The sequence below is a fragment of the Echiichthys vipera genome (genome assembly GCF_963691815.1).
Source record: "Echiichthys vipera genome assembly, chromosome: 5".
In the NCBI taxonomy this organism is placed as follows: Eukaryota; Metazoa; Chordata; class Actinopteri; order Perciformes; family Trachinidae; genus Echiichthys; species Echiichthys vipera.
In genome coordinates, this window is record NC_139830.1 from 19,909,924 (window position 1) to 19,935,128 (window position 25,205).

Below are 25,205 nucleotides of genomic sequence, written 5' to 3' on the forward strand. Positions count from 1 at the left end.
ATTTCCAAACAAATTAGTTACCTTGAGGAAATGCAATATAATTTGATAGCATTTATTTGAATTATTTTGTAAAATATCTATTAAATCAAAATGTACTTCTTCTTTTTACTCACTTGTCTTCTGTCCTCTTTCCCACAGTTTTCACATCTGCCTGTATTTTGCCTGCCTATTATTAAAAAAGAGTGCGCTGTTCAGACCAGTGTGTCCAAATCTGATTCTTGATATTACTGTCTCCTCTCTTCTGTTCTTGCCTGCACATCTAGTTCTACCCACTGTCCTGTGGACTCTGCATCTTTCCTTCAGTCTTTGCTTAATTATGTCTTTAAAGTTTTACTTAATACTTCAATCAATCTTACTTCTTTTTGTTACCTCCTTTTCTACCTTTTCTGCCATTTCTTTCGTCTGTTGCCAATGTGTGCTGGAATCCCATACAAATATTACTGTATAGGCCCGTCCTTTGAGTTCTGTACAGTTTTTGTTGTATTTCAATCAAAATATCTGGTCTACTGGTCTTAATGGCTGTGCTGTTAAGTTTGTATCACTGAACTCGAATCTGAACAAGTAACTGTGCATAATGGCTTGGTGTCCTTGGCCCACTGTACCAATATTGCAATAAATCCTCCTGTGTACAGTGAGACTTCATTATTGATCCTCTTCCCTACTTTTATGTGTAATTCTGCAACAATAAGTGCTACTCTTTCTTTATCTACTGAATCTTTTGATGCATCTCCACTTTTATTGATTTTCCTTTCCCTCCACACTCTGAAATACTCTATACTGATATTTCTGTCAATCCCATTTTCCTCATTTCAGTTAACATCCTGTCTCTTTCTATATATTGTAATATAGCGTTTTAAATTTGCGATACTGTACTCTTATTGCAGTTTAGATTTTGTATTTTATATTGTATTTTATATTTTTTATTTCTGACTGTATTGTGCCGCTGCTACAATGACCTTATTTCCCCTCGGGGATAAATAAAGTTATCTATCTATCTATCTATTTATCTATCCATCTACCTATCCACCTATCTATCTATCCATCTATCCATCTATCTATCTATCTATCTATCTATCTATCTATCTATCTATCTATCTATCTATCTATCTATCTATCTATCTATCTATCTATCTATCTATCCATCCATCCATCCATCCATCCATCTATATATCCATCTATCTATCTATCTATCTATCTATCTATCTATCTATCTATCTATCTATCTATCTATCTATCTATCTATCTATCTATCTATCTATCTATCCATCCATCCATCCATCCATCCATCTATATATCCATCTATCTATCTATCTATCTATCTATCTATCTATCTATCTATCTATCTATCTATCTATCTATCTATCTATCTATCTAATCTATCTATCTATTTTCTTAAACATTTATTTATGTATTTATTAATTTGTGTCATTTTATTCATTGATGTACACATCCATTGATTTATTTAGTTACTTATTCATTCATTTCTACATGTAATTATTTCTTTATTCATTGAGCCTGTCTTCCGTGCTGGGCTCCCTGTGCCCCTTGTGGATGCAGAGACAGACGGGAGGAGCTGGCATCGAAATCAAGTGCACCGATAAGTTTGTTGCTGTCACGTGTGGGTTTTCTCGCGGCCTTTACGGCTCACAGGGCGGTTACCTGGAGCTCTGCGTACCGACAGGTATGATTCCTCCGCTCACAGAGATTATCTACCGACCTGTCTGCATTAGAATATGTCCTTTACTTTCAAACTGTGAGGCACGTTTACTTTACCCGCGTTTCTCGTGTTTGTGTTCGCCACCCGTGTCTGAGGATGCTCCGATTGAAAGTGACATAATGACATAACATAATAGCAACATGCGGGTTGTTTGTTAGCTTTAAGTTACTGTTATAAACGGGGTTTTCATTCAGCAAAACAACAGGTTATGGTAAGGGTTGCCAACTCCCTGAAAAACAAACAGGGACACCTTATTACCAGGGCCGGCTGCCTTCATTTTTCCTGTTGTAGTGAATCTTTTAGCCTTTTTTTCTGTATGTGAAGCGATTTTTTTTTTTTTTTTTACTATTTAACTCAAACCAGAATTGAATTAGATGCATTATCAGCATTTTTTTATTCCAAATAACAAAAATTAACAGAATAAAATGAATATCTTTCCTGCCTATAGTAAAACTGTATACATTTATATAAAACAACACAGAGCAGAACATAGTACACGTTAATGCAACAAGGAAAGTGCAAACAAAGTCTGAGTAAAACTTGTAAACAAAAAACACTTGTGCCTCCAAGGTCATGACTGTAGTATTTGTTTTTCCCTCTGTCCTTCTTCTGAGCTCTTGCTGCAGCCACCAGCTGTTTGTCTTTCAGTGCCACAAAGTAAAACTCTGAGCAAGACATTTCATAATTTAGTGACAATGAGCTCTACTTTAATAGTTCATAATTATTATTAATTATTGTTATTCATCTATGTATTAGTTTGATGTATTAATTATCTACTTAATGTGCTCATCTAGCAATTGTACTTTCTTATTTCACAGAAAATAATATTGTTATATATTTCCCCATACGATTCAGCCATTCATTGTTCTTTCCCATATTAACCTTAACCTGAGTGTTAAAATCATTGTTTACATACTATATCTGCCTCTGGCGTTGCCTGGTGGACAATAAATTGGTCTCGGGTTCCCCTAGTTTTGGTGTCCCTTATGTTTCTTGTGTGCCCACTGACCACCACTGGAAGCCTGTCACTTTAGGTCAGTTAGTCCACCATGGGCTATGGAAAAGGTCACAACGTTGTGTACTTTTTCCACCCATGTTTTTCTTCTAACCGTTCCTCTCAGTGTTTTTGCATTCTTTTCTTTTTTTTTCTCGGAGGAGTAGTTGCATTGCTGCTAGAAGATGTACGGCCCGAGACCTATAAAATACTGTCGGCATCACTGCCGTCCATGTCCAAGCTTTGTTGTCTTCTGGTATCTTCTTTGCAAGCAACAATACCTCGACCAATGAGATGAGCTGGATTCTGGTTCATCATAGCAGAGCAGGAGAGGCTGAGAATAAGTTTACTGTAAATGTTCTTATAAGGCGCCATTTACTCATTCATTCTTTTGACATTTTACATACTCTTTTTGATTTTCACAGTAATATGGTACAAAGTGCGTCCCTTTTCAGCTCAACGGCACATACACTTTTGTTTCTGAAAATGGGACGTTTCCGTTTTTCAAGGGACGGTTGGCAACCCTAGTTATGATTGTTCTATCCTAGCAGGCGTTGGAGCGGAATCCACATTCTGTCAGACTGCATTTTCAACCTGCCTGGAAAGGTATCCCCTCTCTGTGATGCAAAGAATCCGCCCTACGATCAAGTCTTTTATTTTGTATATACTTCAGGTCATAACCGATAACCTTGGTGAATATATGTTTTTCCAAGCAGAGGTTATAAGGGGATATGAATTCTCTCCGGCTGCATTTTAGACCTTCCAGAAAATATATTTCCCCTCTCTATAATGCTCAAACGATGCCTTACAATCTACAATCAAGTGATTTTGTGTAGCCTACTGTTTACTTCAGATCATAACTAATAGTCCTGGAGAATATGGATATGTTTCTTCTTTCCTAGCGAAAGTAATAGTATGAAATATATATGAATTCTAAATAATCTGATATCCGCATCAAGGTATATATTGTCATATGACCCAACCCTGTTATGGACGATACTTGATGTTTAACATGTTTCTTTATAGACTTTAAGAGATGCCGCCAAAGAAAAGGGCCAGAGTGAGTAAAAAAACAGCAAATTCAGGTAAGCACATTAAGTCGCAGAATAAAACTTCTTTTCTGGTGTGTTATTTGTAAATGCGCGATGATTATTGCTGTAACAATAGGAACATGTGATGATGATGATGGTGAAACAGCTGGCAGTAAGAAGAAAGCTGCAGCTTCTGTTAAGTCCGGAAAAAATACGGAGAGCTCAGAATCTCCACAGTACAGTCACTGGCTGATGAAGTCTGAGCCCGAGAGCCGCTTTGAGAATGGCATCGACGTGAAGGTACAGAGCCTCATCAGCACAGTCTGATGTTTGTGGGAAAATGTGAGTGTGCTGCACCTTTCTTATGCATCTGGCTTATTTGTGCAGTTCGGGATTGAGGATTTGAAGGCTTTGCCTGATCAGACTGGCTGCTGGGACGGTGTCCGCAATTATCAGGTAGTACTGACTCGTGAAAGATATTTACCTGAAAAGGTTATTCCTGATGTAACCTGACAGCTCTGTCAAAAAAATGACAATTTTATCCAGCTTTAAGGCCACATTTTAGAAGGGTCCAGCTTCAGAGCTCCAGGCTCGGACCCCGCCTCTTCTGTCTGACACTTTTGGTCCCCAGCTTAGAGAAAACAGATGCTATAAATTGTGTACATCAGGATAGGATAGCATGGCTCATAGTTCAGTATTCTGGATAAGCCACACAACCTCAACCAATAACACCAACGCAAATAATATAACCTTAATATTTTGACAGAACTGTAACTTATAGTTGGGCAAGGCAAGTTTTGTATAGCACAATTCAACAACAAGGTAATTCAAAGTGCTTCACATAAAATATTAAAAGCATTGGGAGAAATAACACATGAAACATATATACATTTTAAACACATAAAAGGTAATTTAAAACATATAAAAGATGGTCACAGTTACAGAAGTTACAGTGCAGTTTACTGAAAAGCAGCGGCAAATAGAGAAGTCTTCAGTCTTGATTTAAAAGAGCTAAGAGTTGCAGCAGACCTGCAGCTTTCTGGAGGTTTGTTCCAGATATGTTGAGCATAAAAACTGAACGCTGCCTCTCCATGTTTAGTTCTGACTCAAACATAATTAGTTATTATTATATACGTAGCAGCATCCACTCTCCCTCAAAACATGTTACGATTGCTGGCAATAATATAATGTTTGCTAGATACAGTTACGTTTGTCACACGGCATGTGCTGCCAAACATTACGTTACATAACTTTATACGTTATACTTAGTATTAAAGTCGAACTTCATGTTGATGTGTTTCATCACAGTACGGTTGTATCAGAATCAGAACCAGGTTTATTGCCAGGCAATTTCCATTGCAAGGAATTTGACTTGATTTGACAGTGCCTATATAAATATAAACATGAACACAGGCAAACTAAACATATGGCATTGAATTATATACATGAAATATAAGTGACTGTATTTGTATGACCAGTGCAGGTGGTACTGTGCAAGTTAAAGTGTCCAGTGAAAAGGGAGGGGGGGGGGGGCTGTTAATATAACACCTGTGATTTGGGTACGTTAATATAACGTATGAGTTCCAGATGTCGTTAATATAACGAATGACAGTGAAGTGTCTTGAACAGAATTCCAAAGCCTGATGGCAATTAGTCTACAGCTCAAAAACACATTTTAGTCTGCTGTAACTCTTTAAGGTTGTATTGTTTAACTTGGTGTTAATGTTGAGCTTATAATAAGCTTACTTAAACCTGGGGTAGGCAGTTTATTTTTGGCATGGTTGGTAATGTTTCATCATATTGTAATTCAAGTGTTATGACAAGCTTTAGAAATAGCTATATATATGTGTGTGTGTGTGTGTGTGTGTGTGTGTGTGTGTGTGTGTGTGTGTGTGTGTGTGTGTGTGTGTGTGTGTGTGTGTGTGTGTGTGTGTGTGTGTGTGTGTGTGTGTGTGTGTGTGTGTGTGTGTGTGTGTGTGTGTGTGTGTGTGTGTGTGTGTGTGTGTGTGTGTGTGTGTGTGTGTGTGTGTGCGCAGCACTTTAGACTGCATGTTTGTATGCAAGCTATAAAGTAAAGATTACATTTTAAACAATGCACCCCTCCGAAAAGGCTTTTTGACATTTTGCCTTGTGTAAATCATCTGTGGGAATGTTACTGTGAATTGCCCATCGTCTGCAGGCACGCAATTTCATGAGGCAAATGAAAGATGGCCAGATGGCTTTCTTTTACCACAGCAACTGCAAGGAACCAGGAATAGCAGGAATTATGAAAGTAAGTCACTCTGATTCCCCTGCTGATGATATTCGAATGATTTCAACAAAGCTACAGACATGCATGCTACTCAGCTGTACTTATTTTTCTAGATTGTGAAGGAAGCTTATGTGGACCACACTCAGTTCGACAAGAAAGATGTGCATTTTGATGCAAACAGTAAACCAGACAACCCCAAATGGAGCATGGTAAACGTGTTCAGGAATTAAAAGTACAATTACTGACAATAAAGCGTGAAGGTTGACCTTGTTTTCTTCTCTCTCAGGTCGATGTCCAGTATCAAAGAATGATGAAGCGTTTCCTTCCTCTGTCTGAACTGAAAAAGTACCACCTGCAGCATCGAGCCAAAGGAGGGCCTCTGAAGGACATGTCGCTATTTACAAGAGCCAGGCTCTCTGTGCAGCCGCTAACCACGGGTAAGTGAAGACACTCTCACTTTGTGTCTTCTTTCAGCGTATAGTGGTGGGCTGGTTATGAACCCCTGTTCTGCTTTTTCTCTGCAGAGGAGTTTGACTTTGTCCTGAGTTTGGAGGATAAAGAGCCTCTGTGAGGATTTGGACCAATTGATGCTTTTTGACAGTGAAATCATAAAGCATCACTGCAGTGTTTTTTTCTTGTTGATATTATTAAACTGGTTTTCATCAAATTATGGCTCACATCCTGTTTTTAGCTATACCTCTGAAAGATACAGAGACTGCAGGGTCTGGATACAGAAGAGCAGCGGTATATAAACTATAACATATACTGTATGTATAAGCAAGTATCGTTAACTGGGGTTGCCCTTTGCCTACAGAACAGCTTGAGACCGTGTTTTATTGCCATTATTCAACTTTTTGTGGACATTTTCGGATAATGCAAAAGAGATCATTCTTTACAGAACCCAATGACAGGTAATGCAAATGATACCAGATAAAAATTCACCATAAATTTCCATAAAAAGGTCCACTGCCGTCCAGTGAGAATTAATACTTGATTTATTCTGAAATCTTGTTATTTTTTATTGTTCAAAATTGAATAAAATATCTGCTGTGGCTATACCACTGCTGCTGAAGTAAACTCTGGACCAGTTCTCCTCAGTTCACACAACATGCTCTTCAGCAAAGGCAAGTCTCGCCTTTTCATTCTTCCTGTTGAGAGGTTTGGTCACTGCAGAGTGGGCTTTTAGTCCAAATTGTCTTGAATGACAAGACACTGTGTGCAGAGACAGATCCTTGCCCTGTTTAGCACTGAACTGGAGAGCAACTCCAGCTGCAGTGTTGAACCGATTTCCCATTGAGTCTTCCCATAATCCTGTCCTCTCGTGCACTTGTTTTATGTGGATGACCGGCCTTTTTGAGGGATTTAAATTAATTTGTGCCCTTGTAAAGTCCAATATTCTTGAAATCACAGACTTGGAATGCCCAACCTATCTTGCAATGACTGAGAGGTTCATCCCTTTGGCCATCATCTGGACCTACTGTCACAGGGTTTTAGTCACCTTAGAGCGACTTTCATTAAAATCTATATTTAAAAAAAAAAAAAATACACCCATGGGGCGTTTTGAGGGTTACAGAATGAAAGTACTGCTTTTTCATAAAAAAAATCTTTTTAGTATGAATTAATATTTAAAAAAATCTTGACGGGTTTGACAATTCTGTCACGTTCTGTTTACATTGTACCAGCCAATAACGTTGCGCATTGTGGGTTGCCAGGGTTGTCTGTTGTTCGGCGCAGCTACTGTAGGCTGGCACTGGGTGAAGTGGAGTTTGCCAATCCTGCAGCTGAGTGACCGGAGACAGGCAAAATGAGAGTCAATATAGGCCAAGCATTCACTCCATGGACTGAGATAAAGGAGTTCCGCAGCAACGAACCGGGCAACCCGACTCGACGGCGGTGTTCTGCTCATTCTCCATATTCAACCTTTGGTAACGGTGCTCACTGTTTGTTTTTTAAATAAAGGTTTTGGTTGAAGTGCCTTGGTTATTAAAAAAACATTCTAGTACAGCAGTGGTATAGCCACAGCGGATATTCTATCAAATTCTGAACGATAAAAAAGTAACTGTTCCTATACTGACAATTTTGTTGCAAACTGGCTGACCAACTTTATTTGCTGTGTATTCATTGTGGTTAATTATTAAATCAAAGAAATACAGACGGACCTTTTAGTAGCACTCAGTGGTGTCCTCACACAGATCTGCCATTATGAAAGGTGCTGATGACGGACTTGTTTGCCTCACGCACTAATGACCAAACTTTTATTAAAGTTCAGTATATTGTTGTCGGTTCCGCGACAGGAAGTGATGAGGAAAATTGCATTACAGGCTGCTTTGTTGGACCAATCATTTTGCCTCTTTGACGCCAAGGATCCACATGGATTTAAAAAAACGTGAAGAAATACTGCCTGCATTACCCTCTCAAAGCTGTCACATGACTCAATAAACATGGCAGTGTAAGTAGGATGCAGTCATTTTGATGTGCAGGTTTCATGTAGTGTTTATTGTGTCTGTCGAACACTTTATATTTCTGTAAAACAACCAAGTCTGAGGGTTTTTTTTCCGTTTGGCATCAATTTATTTGACTTCTGGGGACAAGGAATATTAATTAGCATTTTGCAAAAGATAGATAGTTCTACTGTAACTTTCTCTGGTTAAAAGACTAAAGTTATGTTAAAGACGCAGGAGGATTTCATTTTGATACACTTAGGCACAACTTTCAAGTCTCTAATAAAGATGACACAGGACTTTATTCTATCAGACCTTAATACAAACACCCTTTCCTAACACCAGTGGAATGCCGAGGCAAAGCATATGAACATGACAGGTCATACTGTGGCATCATGTACTGTATAATCGATGTACACAAGCTGGAACAGGATAAAAGGTTTTAGCTGGTCTTATTTACAGATGAAAACAAAAACGTGGGATAATACTTAAGCCCTCTTGCTCAAAAAGGAAAGTTTCCCCTTCCATTATTTTTTTGTGCAAACGCAGAGAAAAATGTATTCAACAAGATAAAGCAGTGCAAAGTTATCTCAGACTTCTTGACCTTATAACAGTGTTAGGAATGCGTTTGTTAAAGATGGAATGTTTGAGATACACTTCTGAAAAGTCATGACAGTTCAGTTGGATTATTTAAGAGATTAGAAATTAATTTATCCCAAAAAGCATTAATTAGAATAACCAACAGAAGGCATAAAAGTTCTATAATATCACATGAGAGGTTTTAACACAGTGGACATTGCGACAGGTGATTAGTTTGATTCCCATAAAGAAAAGAAAAATGCGTTAATGATGAGGGACAAGACCAGCAGCCTGAAGCCACTTCGAATGCCTCATGCAAACTGATTCATTGTTCACATACTGTATGTATTACTGTATGTTGTTCTCCCTTCTTCCTCCCTTCACCAGTAGCGGCTACAAATAAAAACAGCTGCTTCACCAGATGTTGTACAGTTGACAGGTAACCTCTGACGCAGACGCTGCTGAGTCTTGTGAGAGGAGACTTGAGGGCTGCGGCTATCCTCTACCCGCTCTCCTCCTTCGCAGCCTGTTCGAGCGCGCTCTCTGAAGCAGCCGAGCCTTCAAATCTCTGAGAGGCGATGGCCGCCTGATGAGACATGCTCTTTCTCACCACGTCCCCTTTCCTCCACAGTGTGATTTCCTGCAGGGAGGGTTGGAGAAAAGGAAGGGTTTGGAGGTTTTTAGACTTCAAGTGGACCCATTTCTAATAAAAACATGGCACCGAAAGAAAGAACCCATTACATTTTGGAGCAGATCCGAATCATGGGGTGGATGCACCAAATATTTCTCACTTTCGTTAACATTGCAAGATAGGACATGGCCTTGGCGGAGGTCTGCAATCTCTGAGTGCCCTTCTAATTTTCATTAAAATATAGCCACATGACGAATAGCCCATTTATATGTATCTGTAGAAAAGTACATATAGGGTAGCCTACTTAAGAGTTGGGCCACTGACAGTTACAGTCTGGAGAGGCTTACTGTTGTAATTGCGACACATATCTATTTTTTGGGAAATGAACCCTTTATTACCATGCACAACATTGATTTTGCTCATTTGCCTATTTTAACACAATACCAAGAAAGGAAAGGCTAAAAAAAAGAAAGAAAAGGAGCTACAACAGACAGCCCAGGGTAGCAGCTCTCTTTTATCCTGGATCAGGCCTTCGAGTAGTAAGGAGGATAAGGGTGAATAAGAAAGGATATATTATATCCCAAAAAAGCTGAGGGGCAGTCATTCAAAAAGCATCGATTCTCTGGAAATGTGTGGCTGGAGTAATCACCTACTGTCGATTCAATGTATTGTTGTATGATGATTTTTCGGCCCCCCAAAATGTCTGTGCATGGCACTGATGACAGCCCAATACTTAAACTACATACAAGTAGTATGTTCATACAGTAGAATGGAATTGAGACACAGCTGGCATTTGACCAGCAATTTTACTGTGTTGAATGTTTCTCTTCTATACATTCGATACAAACGCTTGAGAACCTCAACAAAACCCAGCCAGGGGTATTATGTTATAGTAACCTGGTTTTCTGCAGCAAAAATGTAACTATATTTACATTACATTTACATTGATTTGATGTTTTGTCAGTAGACTACCTGCTGTTTGAAGTAGCGTCTCTCCTCCTCGTCGATCAGCACCAGGTTCAGGTAGTAGCGCACAGAGAACTTCTTGTTGATGTCTCGCATGGTGGGCGTCAAATCATAACCGGCCAGAAACAGCCGAATGGGAATGGACTCTCCTGCAATATTTAATACATTGTTAGAGGATGAATGATATAAGTTAAATGAGAAGATGTTTTTGGAATAACATAACTGACTGGAATTATGAAAGAGGGTTGTTTACCTCTGACTGGAGCTCCATCCATGATCTCGTACTTGGCGATGGTGTCGTTTTCATGGTATACACTTGGGCCGGTGCCCGTTGTCTCACGTTTAATGATGTCAATCTCCATGTGTTTAATCTTAATCCTCACCAGGAGGAAATAGATTTTTCCCACAATTACATCTTTCAGATGGTACCTGTCAGAGGACCAATCAAGACATGAGTAGAAAACGAGTAGTTAAGTGACTGAGCACTAGTATTTGTTTCAAACAGAATAGTATTTGATTGTTTCTCATTGGACATTTTACACCCCCATTGGACAGCATGAAATAACACCATTACAGCTAAAATGATTAATCATTTAATCAGTTAATCGACAGGAAATCGTTAATTAAGCAAAAATGGCACAAAAAATGATAAAGCTTTCTTGCTATTTTATATCATTGTAGGGATACTGATATGATTAGTTTTGTGTTTTTGGTAGAACAGGCAAGTAGGAGATGTCTGTTTAAGCACTGTGACATTGTATTTTATATTGACTGTTTATACATATATATACACACATATATATATATATATATGTATAAATATGAAATTATATAGATTAAAATTATTAACAAAAAATGTGTACAGATGAATCATTAATTAAACATAATAGTTTGCTGCAGCAACTTGTCTTACTTGGATTTGTTGTACTCAAACTCAATGTGGAGACAATCCTCAATTCCAACTTCCATTTTAATGGAAGAGTTGAGTTCGGGGTAGGTGCTCAATGTGTGGACCACAATGTCCATCTCTTTACTGATGTCATTTAGTCTTCTGATCACCGTGGCACGAAGGAAATATCTGCAAACGGAACAAAGAGAGACTGAAAATAATGAAAGGTAACCACAGGCAACATCCGGCATTAGAAGGCTCAGTTTAAAAGTTAAAGCTTAAAGACTTACAGTCACTCATTTCACTGCTTATAAAGAGGAGTAAATGATCAATCTTACCTTAGCTTGACGTTCTGGCCTGTGTAGGACTCATAAGGTTTTTCAACATGAGTGAACTCAAAGTCGAAGGTCTGCGATTGAGTTATTTCACCTGGCCTTGCAAGATCTTTCACCAGGGAAACGAACTCATGATGGTTTCCTCTGTCGTAATACAGCTCTAGAAAAGCAAGAAGTTATCAACAAAAGTAAAATGAGAGACGCCAGCTTGTGCACAATATTTACCCAGTAATAAGAACAAATGTGCTGATGTTATTGATACATTTAAATGCCCTAATACAGAGTCTTTAAGTTATTCATTCATCTTATGATTGGTGCATTTTATGGTTGCAAGTTAAGGACTGATGTACGGGGATACTTTTTTAATCAAAGCTAGGCATTTGCTATGTGAATTCTGTATTAACTGTATTATAATTCTTCCAATTGCTAAATCAACTCATATTTACACCATTGGTCATGTGGAAAGTATTATCATAACATTTTAAGGTTTAAACTGGAGTACCGCTTTTAACTATTCATTAGAAACATAACTATTCATAAGAAACATGTATTCAGTGCTTAGTTGTACTTTGAGATATTGTGGGGAAGCCAAGAGTTGCTATTTTCCTCTTAGTTTTGGATAATACTGATAACACTGGAGGGGGCCTAGCCCTAGTTTATGCCTCCCATGTATTACCATTAGTCTGATCTAAAAATATATAATAAATATATAACAATAATAATGAAATAAATACTCTGCAATATTTGTAAAACCCAGCTGTTTGTTTGACAGAATCCTTACAGACTCTTCTCCCTATTTTGTTATGTTGTTGTACTTATTTCCCAAGTTGGTAGCTGAAATGACATATCTCCTCACTTAGATGGTTCTTTCCAATATTTTATAGCATCACACAAAATATCATGTGTATATATATTTAGTTTTGCTTGTGTTTTCACATTAAATATATCTTCAAGAGCTGGGCAGTCTTTTTTATGTTGTGTAACGTCACCAAATTGAGTACTGTTTTAAAAGATATCTTCAGAAAAGTGCTAATTTTTGTTAAAAGACTATCTTTTCAGAGGGAAGTGAATGCTTAGTCCTATTAGAGGCCCTCCCTGATATTTTTTTGGATCCTCCCCTTTGACAAAGAGCACAACTGCACAACAAAGTTAGGGTCAAGTTAAAATATAATATTCAGCCCCCACTCCCCACACCAACCATTTGTTTACAGTCCCTAACAATGGCCATAATACCATGAAACGGGCATTAACCATGGCTGTATTAAGAGGCTAGGGTGTACTGTAGTTATGCACTGTGTGAAACCACTGGTTAACATAATATGTAAAATGGCTCTGTGGTGCAAGTTAATATGTTTAACCTACCTATTTGTCCAACAAATTCAATTTTGATGCCCTGGTGCTCCAGCCTCTTCCCGGGGTTCTTCAGTGTGACATTCACCTTTCCACTGACAGTCTCGCCGTCATAGAAAAGAAAGTACTTGTCTTTCTTTCCATCTTCAGTCTTGTGTTCAGCCTTCTTCCTCGTCTCGGCGTCATTCAGGACCACGTCAATTTCTGCACTTTGTCCAAAACTAAAGAAACTCATGGTAACGTGTAAGTGTATGCTGTGTAACCTCTTATCTGATGTTTCAAAGTAGGAAACACAAACACACAATAAGGCCTGCCGGGTGTGCGAGCTCAGTTCCCTCTGGGAGCACTAAAAACACTATAAAACATGGAGAAAGTCGACGATATCTTACAGGAAACTTCACATTAGCTACATGTCCATACCGACGACGCAAAATAGCAATACGACGGTGCAACAAAAACGCACAATAACACGTCCATCAGCAAATTAGCCTTTCCTATTTTCTTGAGGACCTTAATGTCTCCAGTAAATAGTCTACACCGGCCTCAAACTACGCTGATCCGGGAATGGACACAATTGTTGCCGTGTGAATATATATATTACATGTTTGTTTTCTGTAAGAAAAGACGGTGTTGTCAAATGATCAGGATGTACGCCACCTGCACTGGGTTAACTACTTCCGGGTGGAGTTTTTCAAAATAAAACCTGGGGCTGTTGCTCCAAACCGGAAGTGAGGCCTCTTTTTCACATTCAAATGTATTGCAGCTTACGTTGTACCAGAGGTGACATGATCCTAATTGTAAATAAGACCAATGGTAAAAGCAAACTAAGTTTATTTACTCAAACCCCCTGGGAACCAAATCCACAGTAGTCAGTAATTTAGGATCATATGTACATACAGCAAACATCTATTAACAAATAGTTAAAAATCCAAATTCCAAATATTAACATTTATGTTTTTGTTAACTGTCCTGGTATTGGTTACTGTACTGTATTGTACTTATATTTTTAGAGAGCAATGGTGTATATTACTTTATGAGTATGTTAATTATCTTCTACTTTTATTTATACTCTTGTAATACAATTCAGAGGGAAATACTGTACATTTCACTCCACTTACATACAAACATATGAACACTACTGTGAAGTATTTTTACAATGTGGTATAGCTACTTTTCCCAATAAAATATTAGAATGCTTCTTCCACCACAGAATGAGACACATGGTAATGACAGAACGCTTTAAATTGCCATTTCTGTTTCATTTCATATTTAAGACTATGTAGTTAAGAACAACTTTATCTTTGCAGTAGCACAACAAAAATGTTAATCGTCAAACAGTTAGGCTACAAGTTTAGCAAAAGTATTAATATGTTTTCTCACATTTCTCTTGTCTCCTGCCGCTGTATGATTATTTTTTAGTCCTTTCTCAAAATCAATCTGACAATACACTATAATAAAACACGTGAAACATTTCAGTCTCTACAACAGTTACAGTTCAAACATATTTAATAGTAACAAAATAACATGAACATATAGCATTAATATCAAATAAACAGTGGACATTTTACAACAGTTCCTGAGTTCTTACACAAATCAATGACACTAATGTTTGAAGTGACAGGCTCAACACTGCAGATACACACTGAACGGTAAATACTGTCAATTTATTTCCCACAAACAGTTTTATTGCAGTATTTACAATAATGTATGGAGTGCAATGTATGAAAATTAAACAATAAAAAAAATTATGTATTTATGTACATTAAATACTGAGTCAAAACTGGACAATATGTCCAATACTCAAAATAATTAGTAAAGCACAGAAGGTCACTTATACACAGAAACAGCACTCTAAAAATCATACTTCACCACCTGTATAGTACATATTGACTTTGCAGCATAGTGGGATATATGGTATTCAAACTCACGGGTTAATCTTTACTTGTACATACTTGTTATCATCTGTGAATATAAGAAAGGCTGATAAATTGTGCCTTATGAATTTGAGCTCAGCCTTTTACAGTCTGCTGCTTATTGCCTGCATAACTACAGTATATACAAAACTAGTTTCAACTCTTCACCATGTGAAACAAAATAAGAACAATGTTTATCTTATGAACAAAGACGATGTAAAGGTGTTTTGTAAAACAATTTCCAAGTACTCAGTAAAAAGTTTAAGAGTTATAAAAGAGGATTCGTCCAAAAAAAAACTTGACGGAATGTAGCTTCCAGCATCTTTTGCAGGACACTGAGGGCAAAATATCAAATTCCACAGCTTTAAATGGTTTTAATGTATAATAAAAACATAAAGGCCGTACTTGCCAACCCTGAGACCTGAAAAATTGGGAGTATCTTTTAACCAAAGCAGGAAACCTGGGGGTCCTCTCCCAGAAAAATTACAGCTCTAATCTACAAATGAACGAGCATCACTATTGTACAGTTTCAGAAAGTAAAAAGAAAAAAGGTCAGAAATCTGAAGAAATTGTAACTCCAGGAGGAAACCAGAAGAGGGCAATGAAAAACTGAGGGTTGGCAAGCATGGGTGGCAAATGAGTTCAAATAAACTAAATAAGTTTAAAAAATTGTCGAAATATGAAGAAGAAAGATGCTACCACATTATAAAAAACATGAAACAGTGCCACAAAATGATATTAAAATTACTTTGGCAAGTTAGTTGCTTTTATTTTGATGTGCATCAGAGAATAATGTGCCATATTACACCTTAAACTTTACCATCTGGAGCATCATTGTAGCAAGAAAACCTCAACAGTTCTTGTTTTTGTTTTGGTTCCATCTTATCCTTTGTCTCAGCCGTCAAATAATGAAGGAAGACTTGTGGCGAAAATGGCCCTGTGAAAAACAGGAATTATCCGATTAGTATGCAGGACTGATCATTTCATAGTTCCATTTGTTAATAGTAAGCCACGCAACGAAAACTGTGTGTTTTCTGCAGATTGCATTTACCTCATCTGCATCGCCATATTCAACGCCTTCATTCTGTGCTGGCCAGTTGTAGCTGAAATAAATACATCAATAATACATAATCAAACACAAAATCCTTGACGTAGTGTAGAGTTAAAGACAGAATAACATACCACCTCTTTCCATCTTCAGAAATGATACTCACTTGTTTTCATTATGACCTTTTTTGGAGAAGCATCCGCGTTTAAGGGAATGACAAATGGAAGCAGCCAAACAGAAAAACACAGTCACTGCACCAAACGACTTGAGGAAAATCCCGAGGATGTCGACGTCATCTGCAGCAGGACACAGATAGGATATCTTCACGGTAATGAAGTATTATGATCTGTTGTGTATAGTTTGTTCATATCTATTTTACATGGTGCTGAAATCATCACTTGATTAATGGTTCAAGTAAAGGTATATGCTTCTCATTCCTAGAAAACAAGGCAGCTGATCGCATGAGGTAAGACAGCTTTAGATAAAACGATGAGCTCTGATATCTTGTGATGGATAGAAAATAGTGACTCAGATGTTTAGACACTCACAGACTTCCATCATTTGTGAGGGACACTGTGCATGTCCGGCATCATTCTTTGCCTGGCAGTAGTACTCCCCTGCGTCCTCCTTCCTCACTCTTCGAAATTTCTGAGGAAACATTTTTAGATATCTGTCAGCTCAATGACAGGCAGCTGCACTGTCAACAAAACGCTCAAGGATGTTTGGCTGTGGATGCATTCTTATGACATTTTCTTTATAACAGCTTGTCTTGTTGTAACATTTTATGGTATGGAAATGTATTTAGCAACATGGCTGTTATTATGTCTTTGAAGTTAACCATAAACATATCACCTTGGCTTTGAATCCAACAAGCCTTCTTGTATATGGCAGTTTTAGGTTTATCTTCCTTTCTGGCTATCTTTACACGCATGGCTTAATCCTGCTATTAGTCATATGATGGTTAAGGTTTTTTCAGACTAAGCTGTTCATATTAACATTAGGTAAGCTGCATCTGAGTATCATAGATGCTTAAGAGACCAACCCGCAAACAGAACAGTCAGCCAACTACTTCCTCCACTGATTCTACAGGAAGTAGTAGTTCATCTCTAATAATATAGTAATAGTAGTGGTAAATATTGCGTTGCAAGGCATTGCATTTAGTGATAGTTTGTGTGGACCATGTAAACAAAATAAAAAGTCACAACCTTTCCTGCCTTTCTTACCAGGCCTCCAGTGTCAGGGTTGATGCTGTAAGAAGTATTGACCAACTTTGGGCTGTTTTTGGAGTCCTGAGGAAGCTCCTCGTTGTTGTGGAACCAGCGGTACTGAGAAGCAGGGAAGCCCTCGTTCTCCAGACATCGCAGCTCGGTTGATGTTCCGACTGTGACTGCCTCTGGCACGCTGCACCGCGGTACAACAGGTTTCACTGCACAGTGACACAGACACACATCAATCTACTGCAACTATTGTTTTTCTTATTCATTAATCTATTTATTATCTGACCGACCTGAGAGACTTTCAGTTACTGTATGGACACGTAATACTTCAGAAATGTTCTCAGGATGTAGTCAGGGGCTTCATCATGCAGAGCCTGATAGGGAATAACTAAGATTTTATATTGAATTCCAAACTCTACTAGAAACAGGGGGAAAATCTAGAGTGGTGAGGTTGCCACCTACTTTACGCCACTGCACCTGGCCAAGAAATAATCCAGCACATAACTCCTTGTAAAAGAACAAATTTTTGTTTTCACACTTTTTGCACAGACTAAATAAATTTAATATAAAGTGTGCTAACAAGTGAGCTTTTAGAGAAAGAGCCTTCTTATTGGCTCAGGACAGAGAGGGAGAGCTGCAAGGATGGTCTCACTTTTGCTTCAAATTCTATTTTTGTACATACTGCAGCGATACCCTACCCATTTTAGTCCAGGCCTGTGCCGTGGTTATGTGGGCACATGTGGTCAGATGAACAGTGTCTGGCCTGTCTCCGTGGCGGAAGTCCCCGCAGAACGGAGCATCGGAGATCTGCTGAAATCCACCAAATGAAAAGTAACGCATCGTTTCGTGACATTCAGCAGATTCTGAACACAGTGCCCACATTGCCATGACAAAGACAAAGACCTGAATTAAAATGGGTAAAGTACTGTATAGGATTGGTGTTAATCTTCTCATCTAAATCTTGGCAAGAAAGCGAATAATTATAAATAATTATTTCTTTAATATGAATAGAAATTTAATTACCAATCCTTTAATATATAAACGTAAATGCACTATCATTTCTCTGTTAACACACCAGAAATTAAATGCAGACGTGCTGAAGGTCTCAAATCATGGCCCAATCAGTGCTGTGGTACCCAGTCCCCATACCTCTTACTGCGAGACTAATAAGTATCTCATCAAAGTCCCTTTGATCATCGATGGCGGCCACCTCACAGCGATACTCTGCAGTGTCTGACCGAGTGGTGTTGAGGATCAGGATGTTGGCTGGCTCTCTGAGCTGAGCTCTGTGCTCCAAGTCCCCTTTTAAGAGAGGAAAAAAAACACTTTACAATTGCTCATTCACATACACAGCGTGACTTCACAGTTCAGAAAAACAGAATTCAATGCCAAGTTCTTTCAAGGTACCATTCATTCAGCTAAGCTTCCAGTCCTAGGACATTACTTTGAAATGCTGCAGCCTACTGGTTGATGGGGTTTTCAAAAAGAGAGAGTTTGCAAGCGGTTTACCTGCTATCCTGTTTTGAAAGTACACATAACTGGGGACACCATTCTTAATCTTTTTCCACTCAATCCTCGGGTTGTTTGTTGAGATGGACTCTATTAAACAGGTCAGTTCGATGGCTGTGGAGGGGGGAGGAAAACAGAATGCGTCAGGAAAAGAAAAGCTACTTTAGCTAAATAGGTTAGAGTGGTTTTTTTCTGCAACTTACGCTCAAACTCATTTGCCCACACAATCTTGTCCGTGGTTCGGAGGATTACTCCGAGTGATGATGGGAAGTGACCTGCAAAAAAAAAAGGAAGACACTAAACACTGAGTAACCCTGACAGCACGCAGAGTCATTAGCAGACATTATCAACTGGGCATGTTGCCTAATAAATACTGGATTAGAGTGATAAATATAGAACCTCTCAGAGAGCCTTGGGGTCTGATTTAGGGTAAACATTTCTTAATCACTTCTCATTTCTGTTTAAGAAGATGAACACCTGGGGCTTAAATGTGCCAGTGTTCACATCCATTTATAATGAACATGTGTGCAGCACAGTAAAGGCTTTGGGCAAAAAACTGTCTCCTGAGAAGACATTTTTGCACAGTATTTGATTTAGGTCCCATATAAGTGGTTAATTGGATAATAATTTGGCTGGTGATGAAACATTGAACGAGAGACGCATTTTAAGATGTTAAATCGCTGCAATAAAATATTTTTTTTTTTATTGTTTTGCTTTACTTCTGTGCACTGCATTTTAAATGAAACCATGGCAGAAGTTAAAGTGCTGACTTTCAGCTTTTTTGTTTGACACACCCTGGAGAGCTGCCGTGGAAAGGCTTTTAAACAAAGCCCCTCCAGTTTTAGGACAATGCAGCAAGACAGTAATCAAAAGCAAACAGACAAGGATTTATTTTTAGAGTCAAAGTAAATCATCTGACCCCACTCTAACATAGCATTTGTTTCAATTACTTAAGACCAAGACCGAAGGCAAAAAGCTCCTCAAACAAGTCCGATTTCAAAATGGGGTTGCAGTACAGTAATTAATGAACACTGAGTTTCCTAACTATCTATCATGACTTAATTTGGGTTCAGTATAACTTGATATGCTGCACATACAGGAGGGTATCGATACCCTTAACCACAGACTCTAATCCTGAGAAGCAGAAAGAAGAAACTGCGGTAAAAGGAGGTAAAAATAGAGACAATGCTTTCAGACACAAAGTGGATGTGGTTGTCTGATCTCTGTCAAAAACAAATCTGACGTAACAATATAAGCATCCGCATTGCTAGTTGACTAGATCGCACTTGTGTTTGGGTGACAAAGTGCCTCTGAGGAATAGCTGTAATTGGTCAATGATGTGTCACTTGCTAGAGCAGAACATTGTAAAACATTACATGGTATGGCTTTTAATGTCTTTTTCAGGTTCAGTGAAGAGCTTCTTCTCTAAATTGAGACGCTAATTTACACTGAGGTCTACAGAATAAATCATTTATCAAAATCCCTAAACAAAACAAATCAGCGGCCCAAAACTAACTTGACAGTGGGAATGTGCTTAAATTCAAAGACTATTTAATCAACCGTCTTGTTTTCCCCCGGCAAAAAGAACACGAGATATACTTATTTTAAGTCTGTGGCTTGAATGCACTCTTTTAGGAAAAAAGAAAGAAATCAGTGTCATTTTGTAAATGTCAAATTTGAATGGCAAGTGGCATAATTCACAAGTTTAGTCAAACTTGGGCCAGCAGAATGCCAATTTAAGCAGAAAACAGCGAGGGGTGTGCAACAACAAATTAAGAAAATGTGAAAATTGCAATTACAAATGTACACATCATTTTGCATGTGCCCTTCTGTATTCAAACGCTGAGGATGAATAAGCATGTTTCCACCTTCCACTGGTACCCTACACTCCATCTATTGTGTCGGTGCCACTACCAAATGCAATAATTGCTGGGTACACATGCGACTAACAGCACCCATGCTGAGTAATGAAGGCATTATCACTCCCAGTGGGGGCAGTGTAAATGGTTTCAAATCAAGGCTGAAATTAGACAACAATAATTATCTGAGCAGGCCTTGAATACTGCAAGACATCCCCTCCTGTTTGCCCGAGGCACTGTGCACTCTGCCGTACTATTTATTCAAAGCAGCCTCGTTACAACACGAGTGACCCTGAGATGTAAAGCATAAAGCCGCCATGGCGCTCAGTCTAAGAGTGATGGAAACGTGGATCCTGCTAAAGCATCCGGTCATACGTATAAGCGCAGCTGTAGACACTGATGAGATCTGACTCCCAGGTCTCGGGTTCGCACTGTTGCTGACTTTCCCACCCTGTACATCAAGAAGCTATTTTTAGACCAGCTGTGACTGGACATCCCGGGAGACACAAGGGGAGCTCGTCCAACAAACGCTCCCTTGGCATATGTGAGACAGAGGGAATAGTTATGGGATGAATCTACAATAGGAGCAGAAGGGGGGGGATAAAAACTACACGCTTTCAAATATTAGATGTTTGATGGAGTCTGTTACACACTGCAAGTATCACATTACAAAAAAAGAGCAAACTCTCATCATTTCAGGGATCACAACATAACAGTGTGTGATGGGACTCTAGTCTCAGTTAACAGGAATTAATGTTTATTTATGAAATCTTTCTGAAGAACTCTGTAATACATATAACACCTCTTTGGGGGTGAATTGTGTTGCAGGTCACCCACCCCCTCTTCTCTCTTTGGCCAAACATTTCCAAAACACGAAAACGAAACTAAAAACAGGTTCTATAAATTCAGTTTTCTGTCCTTTATTATTCACAGTAAATAATAACTGATGATGTGGAGTTGGAGTATAATGCATGCATGCACACTAGAGCATTCAAAAATTAAAAACAGGCACAGTGTTGACATGATTCTTTAAAAAAGTAGGCCGTGGGAAAGTATAACCAGTCAATTAACATGACAATGTGTAACTAATTACTAATACGATCTAAGAATAAAAGATTCACACAACAATGGCTGGTTCCCCGGTGACACAATATAGGCTGAAGAGTAGGCAATATTTTTGAATTACGAAAATAATCTCAGAACTGGCTGGAAAGCAAACACAGGCTCATTTTTAATCCCTGTGTTTTTGTAATGCATAGATAAAGTAGGTCTACAGTCTGTTCTGAGAGAAAAGCACTCTTAAATAGCCAAATTCTGCAATCCTCTTATGCACTAAATATGAAATCAACTACCCATCCCCATCCTTCAAACAACAACAACAAAAAAGTTGAACCAGTGAATCTATAAAAAGCTTTGTTCACAGACATTCCAGTGCAGTCGCTGCAAATAAGCTGCAGGCAGAGTTAGCTGCAAGCAACATGGAGGGGCATATGGACCAAGGACCACTGGGATTCATGGCATACCGGAGCGACAGTGTAATACCAACTAATCACTCTAGTAGATCAGTATAAGACAGTCATGTTGTGATATGTACTTGAGGGAAATGTAATACAGAGACACAAGAAATGTGTTTGTTTTCAAAAGCCATCGTATTGCGCCACAAATGACACTGGTGAAGAAAAAGCCCCTCCACTTGCAGGATCCCACAGTGAATAAACATCGAGACATCCAAATTTTCCAAGATACCAAATATGTCAGGCTGACTTTCATGGAAAAAGAACATGGAGACTAGAGTTTGAATATTTCACTCAGTGTAAACAAGAGCTGCGACGATAAGTCAATCCGCTGGTAAGTCGACTGGTATTTCAATAAACCATTATCTGTTTTAGTCATTTATAAAACAAACATACCAACCATTCTCTGGTTTTAGTTCGTCCTATTTGAAGATTTGCTGATTTTGTTTGTCACATATGACTTTATAATGATTTGAATGATAACAAGATAAAGAAAATAATAAGCAATCTGAATACATTTCCCTGCTCTATAACATTTTTGTTCACTATTTTTGGATGTTCAATAGATAAAACGTTGAATGTACTGTATGAATCAAGACCATTATAGCGAGTTGCAACCCCAGCATAAACATCTTATAACTTCAAATTAAGAGCAGGAACTCCCTAATGTAGTATCCGGCTGTTAAATTGTAGCGTAACGCCCTTTCAAAATATGAGGTCCAAGCCGATCCAACCCTCGTATTTCTACAACGCAGCAGTGCCGTGTTCCCCGTTATTTGAACAGATCTGAGTTTGAAAAAAACCCCAAGATAATTGTCATTTTACCTCTTTCTTATCGATTAAAAGGTGTCTAACTGACGTTAGAGGTGATTGTAATTGTTCACATGTCCGGCCGTTGTGTCTGCTTTGTTTCAACGGAGCGTTTGGACCCGGAAATCGTATTTTGAAAGGGCGTTACGTCGGACTTAACTGCCGAATTGACTATGTGATACAGTCAACATGGTTTTTCCCAACCTTAAAGCTACTTAAAGGGAGAATTTGAGAAAAGTGGCATTTGAGAGGATAACATTATTTTACTCATTAGTACTTGTTTAAATGTATGCACTAATGTGTGCAAGTTATATGAAGCATGAATTAAACAACACTGAGACCCATTAATGTTTATTAACTAAACCTAAAGGAAGTCTTATACTTGAGGGCAGAATTTCAGACGATTAACATTAATCTACAAACTTGAATCAGTTCTGGCGCTTCAATAAGCTTCATTTACCCCGAGTTTCAGAGCCCAGACGCACTGTCAAATGAAGCTTTGCCTTGTCAGTTGCTCAGTCATTTGATTCATACTTGCAGAAGGTAAAAGTTCAACACTCACTGATGCATATCTGCCATTTGGAAAATAACTCATACAGCCGCTAATTTTCACCCAGCAGCAGAGTGACCTCGCCCCACAACAAAGTGCACACACCGAGGGCTCTACACAACATGCCGCCCAGCATCAGGCAACTACATTGATCAGCTCCATAGTTGTTACTGTTGTTGTTGGGTAGGGATGCTGATGAGGCATGTCATCTCCAACACACCATGTCTAACTCATTTTTCATTTTTTCAGCACACTAATAACGCCACACACTCCCCATCATCAATCAGTCACGTGACGACTAAAGGTCAATACACACACACTCTTGGATGGGGGCTGGTTAAAGACATTTGGACACTAGATTTAACCAGTATGAACTCACATGCATGGGTATGTGATTATGCTGCATGAACAATGCACACAGTACAGACGCGTGTTATTTGAGATGTTCTTGCAGGTCCCTGTGATTTATGCTGCCCTTTGCATCTCAGGGCTGACACGACACGATATAACCATCCCCTTATGTTACCGTGTGGTTGCCCTTTTTCTTTCACCCAAAGTAACGTTTTGCTTTGCTTTTCTTCCTGGAAATGTCCTCAGAATTACTCTCGAGTGACAAATGGAAACACGGACTAATATATATATAGACTAATACTATATATTCATAAAGAAATAAAGCGACAATTAACGCTAACACTACGCTCGTTTGGTAATGACTCTGGTTAGCCAACAGTTACATTTCTATTCAAACGTTAAAACGTGAAAGATGCTTTAAACAACTACGTCATTTTTCAGGTCCGACTCGCAACAACAGCAACATAACGTTACAGTGAACGAAAAAAAAAATATGACAATAAAACCGCTTAATTAAAACAATTAATAATAAAACTGCTTTCTTGACAATTCACAGCCTGTTTATGTCAAGCTAACCACTGTGGTGTAACGCTGACACCTCCGTTACAGCTGTGGTTTAAACTATAATGGTAGCCGCACCTCGTTAAGCGCAGCGATGTTTTCATAATAGCATTGTGGAGCAGGAGAAATAACTTACCTAAGCTGGTATACAGAACAACACAAGCTACGAGTCGCGGAATCGCCATCTTGCAGCAGCGCTTCATTTATCGGTGACAGTAGCACACACTCAGCACCTCTGAGAGGTATGAGGATAAAGGCAGAACAGACTGGTGGATGTTGCCATCGACGAGTTTCCATAGCTACAGCGGCGAGGGGGATTGAGCCCTCAGGCGTGCCTGACAGGCGATAGGCGGTGCCAGGTGCGTACTCCTGCAAAAACCAGCAGTGGAGGAAATATTCCAAACTTGTCTACTTTTGCCCAGTTTCCATTTTTTTTCATTTTTGGAAAGTTAATTTGTACATTTACGTACTGAAAGGTTTGATGTAGAATCATCATTAAAAGCTATATTTAAAAATAAATAATAAATAATACAACCATGGCGCATTTTGAGGGGTACAGAATGAAAGTATTGCTTTTCCATAAAAAAATTAATAAATATATATATATATATATATATATATATATATTAATATTTACATTTTTTTTTACTGGTTTGACAATGACTTTCTGCCATGTTCTGTTTACATTG

The 25,205-nt window shown here is 38.5% G+C and overlaps 3 protein-coding genes across 4 annotated transcripts; 1 reads left to right on the forward strand and 2 right to left on the reverse strand.

Annotated features, from left to right (window-relative positions):
- Nucleotides 1–1,640: 1,640 nt before the first annotated feature.
- Nucleotides 1,641–6,634, forward strand: thyn1 (thymocyte nuclear protein 1). Of its 2 annotated transcripts, XM_083914521.1 has the most exons (8): nt 1,641–1,681; nt 3,738–3,796; nt 3,879–4,042; nt 4,130–4,198; nt 5,922–6,014; nt 6,107–6,202; nt 6,280–6,430; nt 6,518–6,634. In XM_083914521.1, exons 2-8 carry the CDS (start codon nt 3,748–3,750, stop codon nt 6,562–6,564), a joined length of 669 nt encoding a protein of 222 aa, XP_083770647.1. In that variant the 5' UTR covers nt 1,641–1,681; nt 3,738–3,747; the 3' UTR covers nt 6,565–6,634. The 2 variants fall into 2 exon arrangements, with proteins under 2 accessions (XP_083770647.1, XP_083770648.1); XM_083914522.1 differs by lacking the exon at nt 4,130–4,198.
- A 1,933-nt stretch (nt 6,635–8,567) lies between these two features.
- On the reverse strand, nt 8,568–13,831 carry vps26b (VPS26, retromer complex component B). The gene is made up of 6 exons (XM_083913599.1): nt 13,197–13,831; nt 11,838–11,994; nt 11,524–11,688; nt 10,864–11,039; nt 10,617–10,759; nt 8,568–9,653 (listed from the first exon to the last, which is right to left on the reverse strand). Exons 1-6 carry the CDS (start codon nt 13,417–13,419, stop codon nt 9,516–9,518), a joined length of 1,002 nt encoding a protein of 333 aa, XP_083769725.1. The 5' UTR covers nt 13,420–13,831; the 3' UTR covers nt 8,568–9,515.
- A 2,076-nt stretch (nt 13,832–15,907) lies between these two features.
- On the reverse strand, nt 15,908–24,799 carry jam3a (junctional adhesion molecule 3a; the record flags this gene model as incomplete). The annotated part of the gene is given in 11 exon segments (XM_083914526.1): nt 15,908–16,034; nt 16,149–16,200; nt 16,312–16,441; nt 16,694–16,793; nt 17,369–17,571; nt 18,512–18,664; nt 18,872–18,985; nt 19,075–19,146; nt 24,653–24,719; nt 24,723–24,758; nt 24,761–24,799. Coding segments are annotated over 11 exon segments (1,002 nt in total). The 3' UTR covers nt 15,908–15,998.
- Nucleotides 24,800–25,205: the final 406 nt, after the last annotated feature.

Coding starts and splice junctions, on each gene's coding strand:
- thyn1 (XM_083914521.1), top strand. CDS start 3,748: ATGCCGCCAAAGAAAAGGGCCAGAGTGAGTAAAAAAACAGCAAATTCA. Junction 3,797..3,878: donor TAAAAAAACAGCAAATTCAG/GTAAGCACATTA, acceptor CTGTAACAATAG/GAACATGTGATGATGATGAT. Junction 6,431..6,517: donor TGTGCAGCCGCTAACCACGG/GTAAGTGAAGAC, acceptor TTTTCTCTGCAG/AGGAGTTTGACTTTGTCCTG.
- vps26b (XM_083913599.1), bottom strand. CDS start 13,419: ATGAGTTTCTTTAGTTTTGGACAAAGTGCAGAAATTGACGTGGTCCTG. Junction 11,689..11,837: donor GGCCAGAACGTCAAGCTAAG/GTAAGATTGATC, acceptor TTCCGTTTGCAG/ATATTTCCTTCGTGCCACGG. Junction 10,760..10,863: donor GGATGGAGCTCCAGTCAGAG/GTAAACAACCCT, acceptor TAAATATTGCAG/GAGAGTCCATTCCCATTCGG.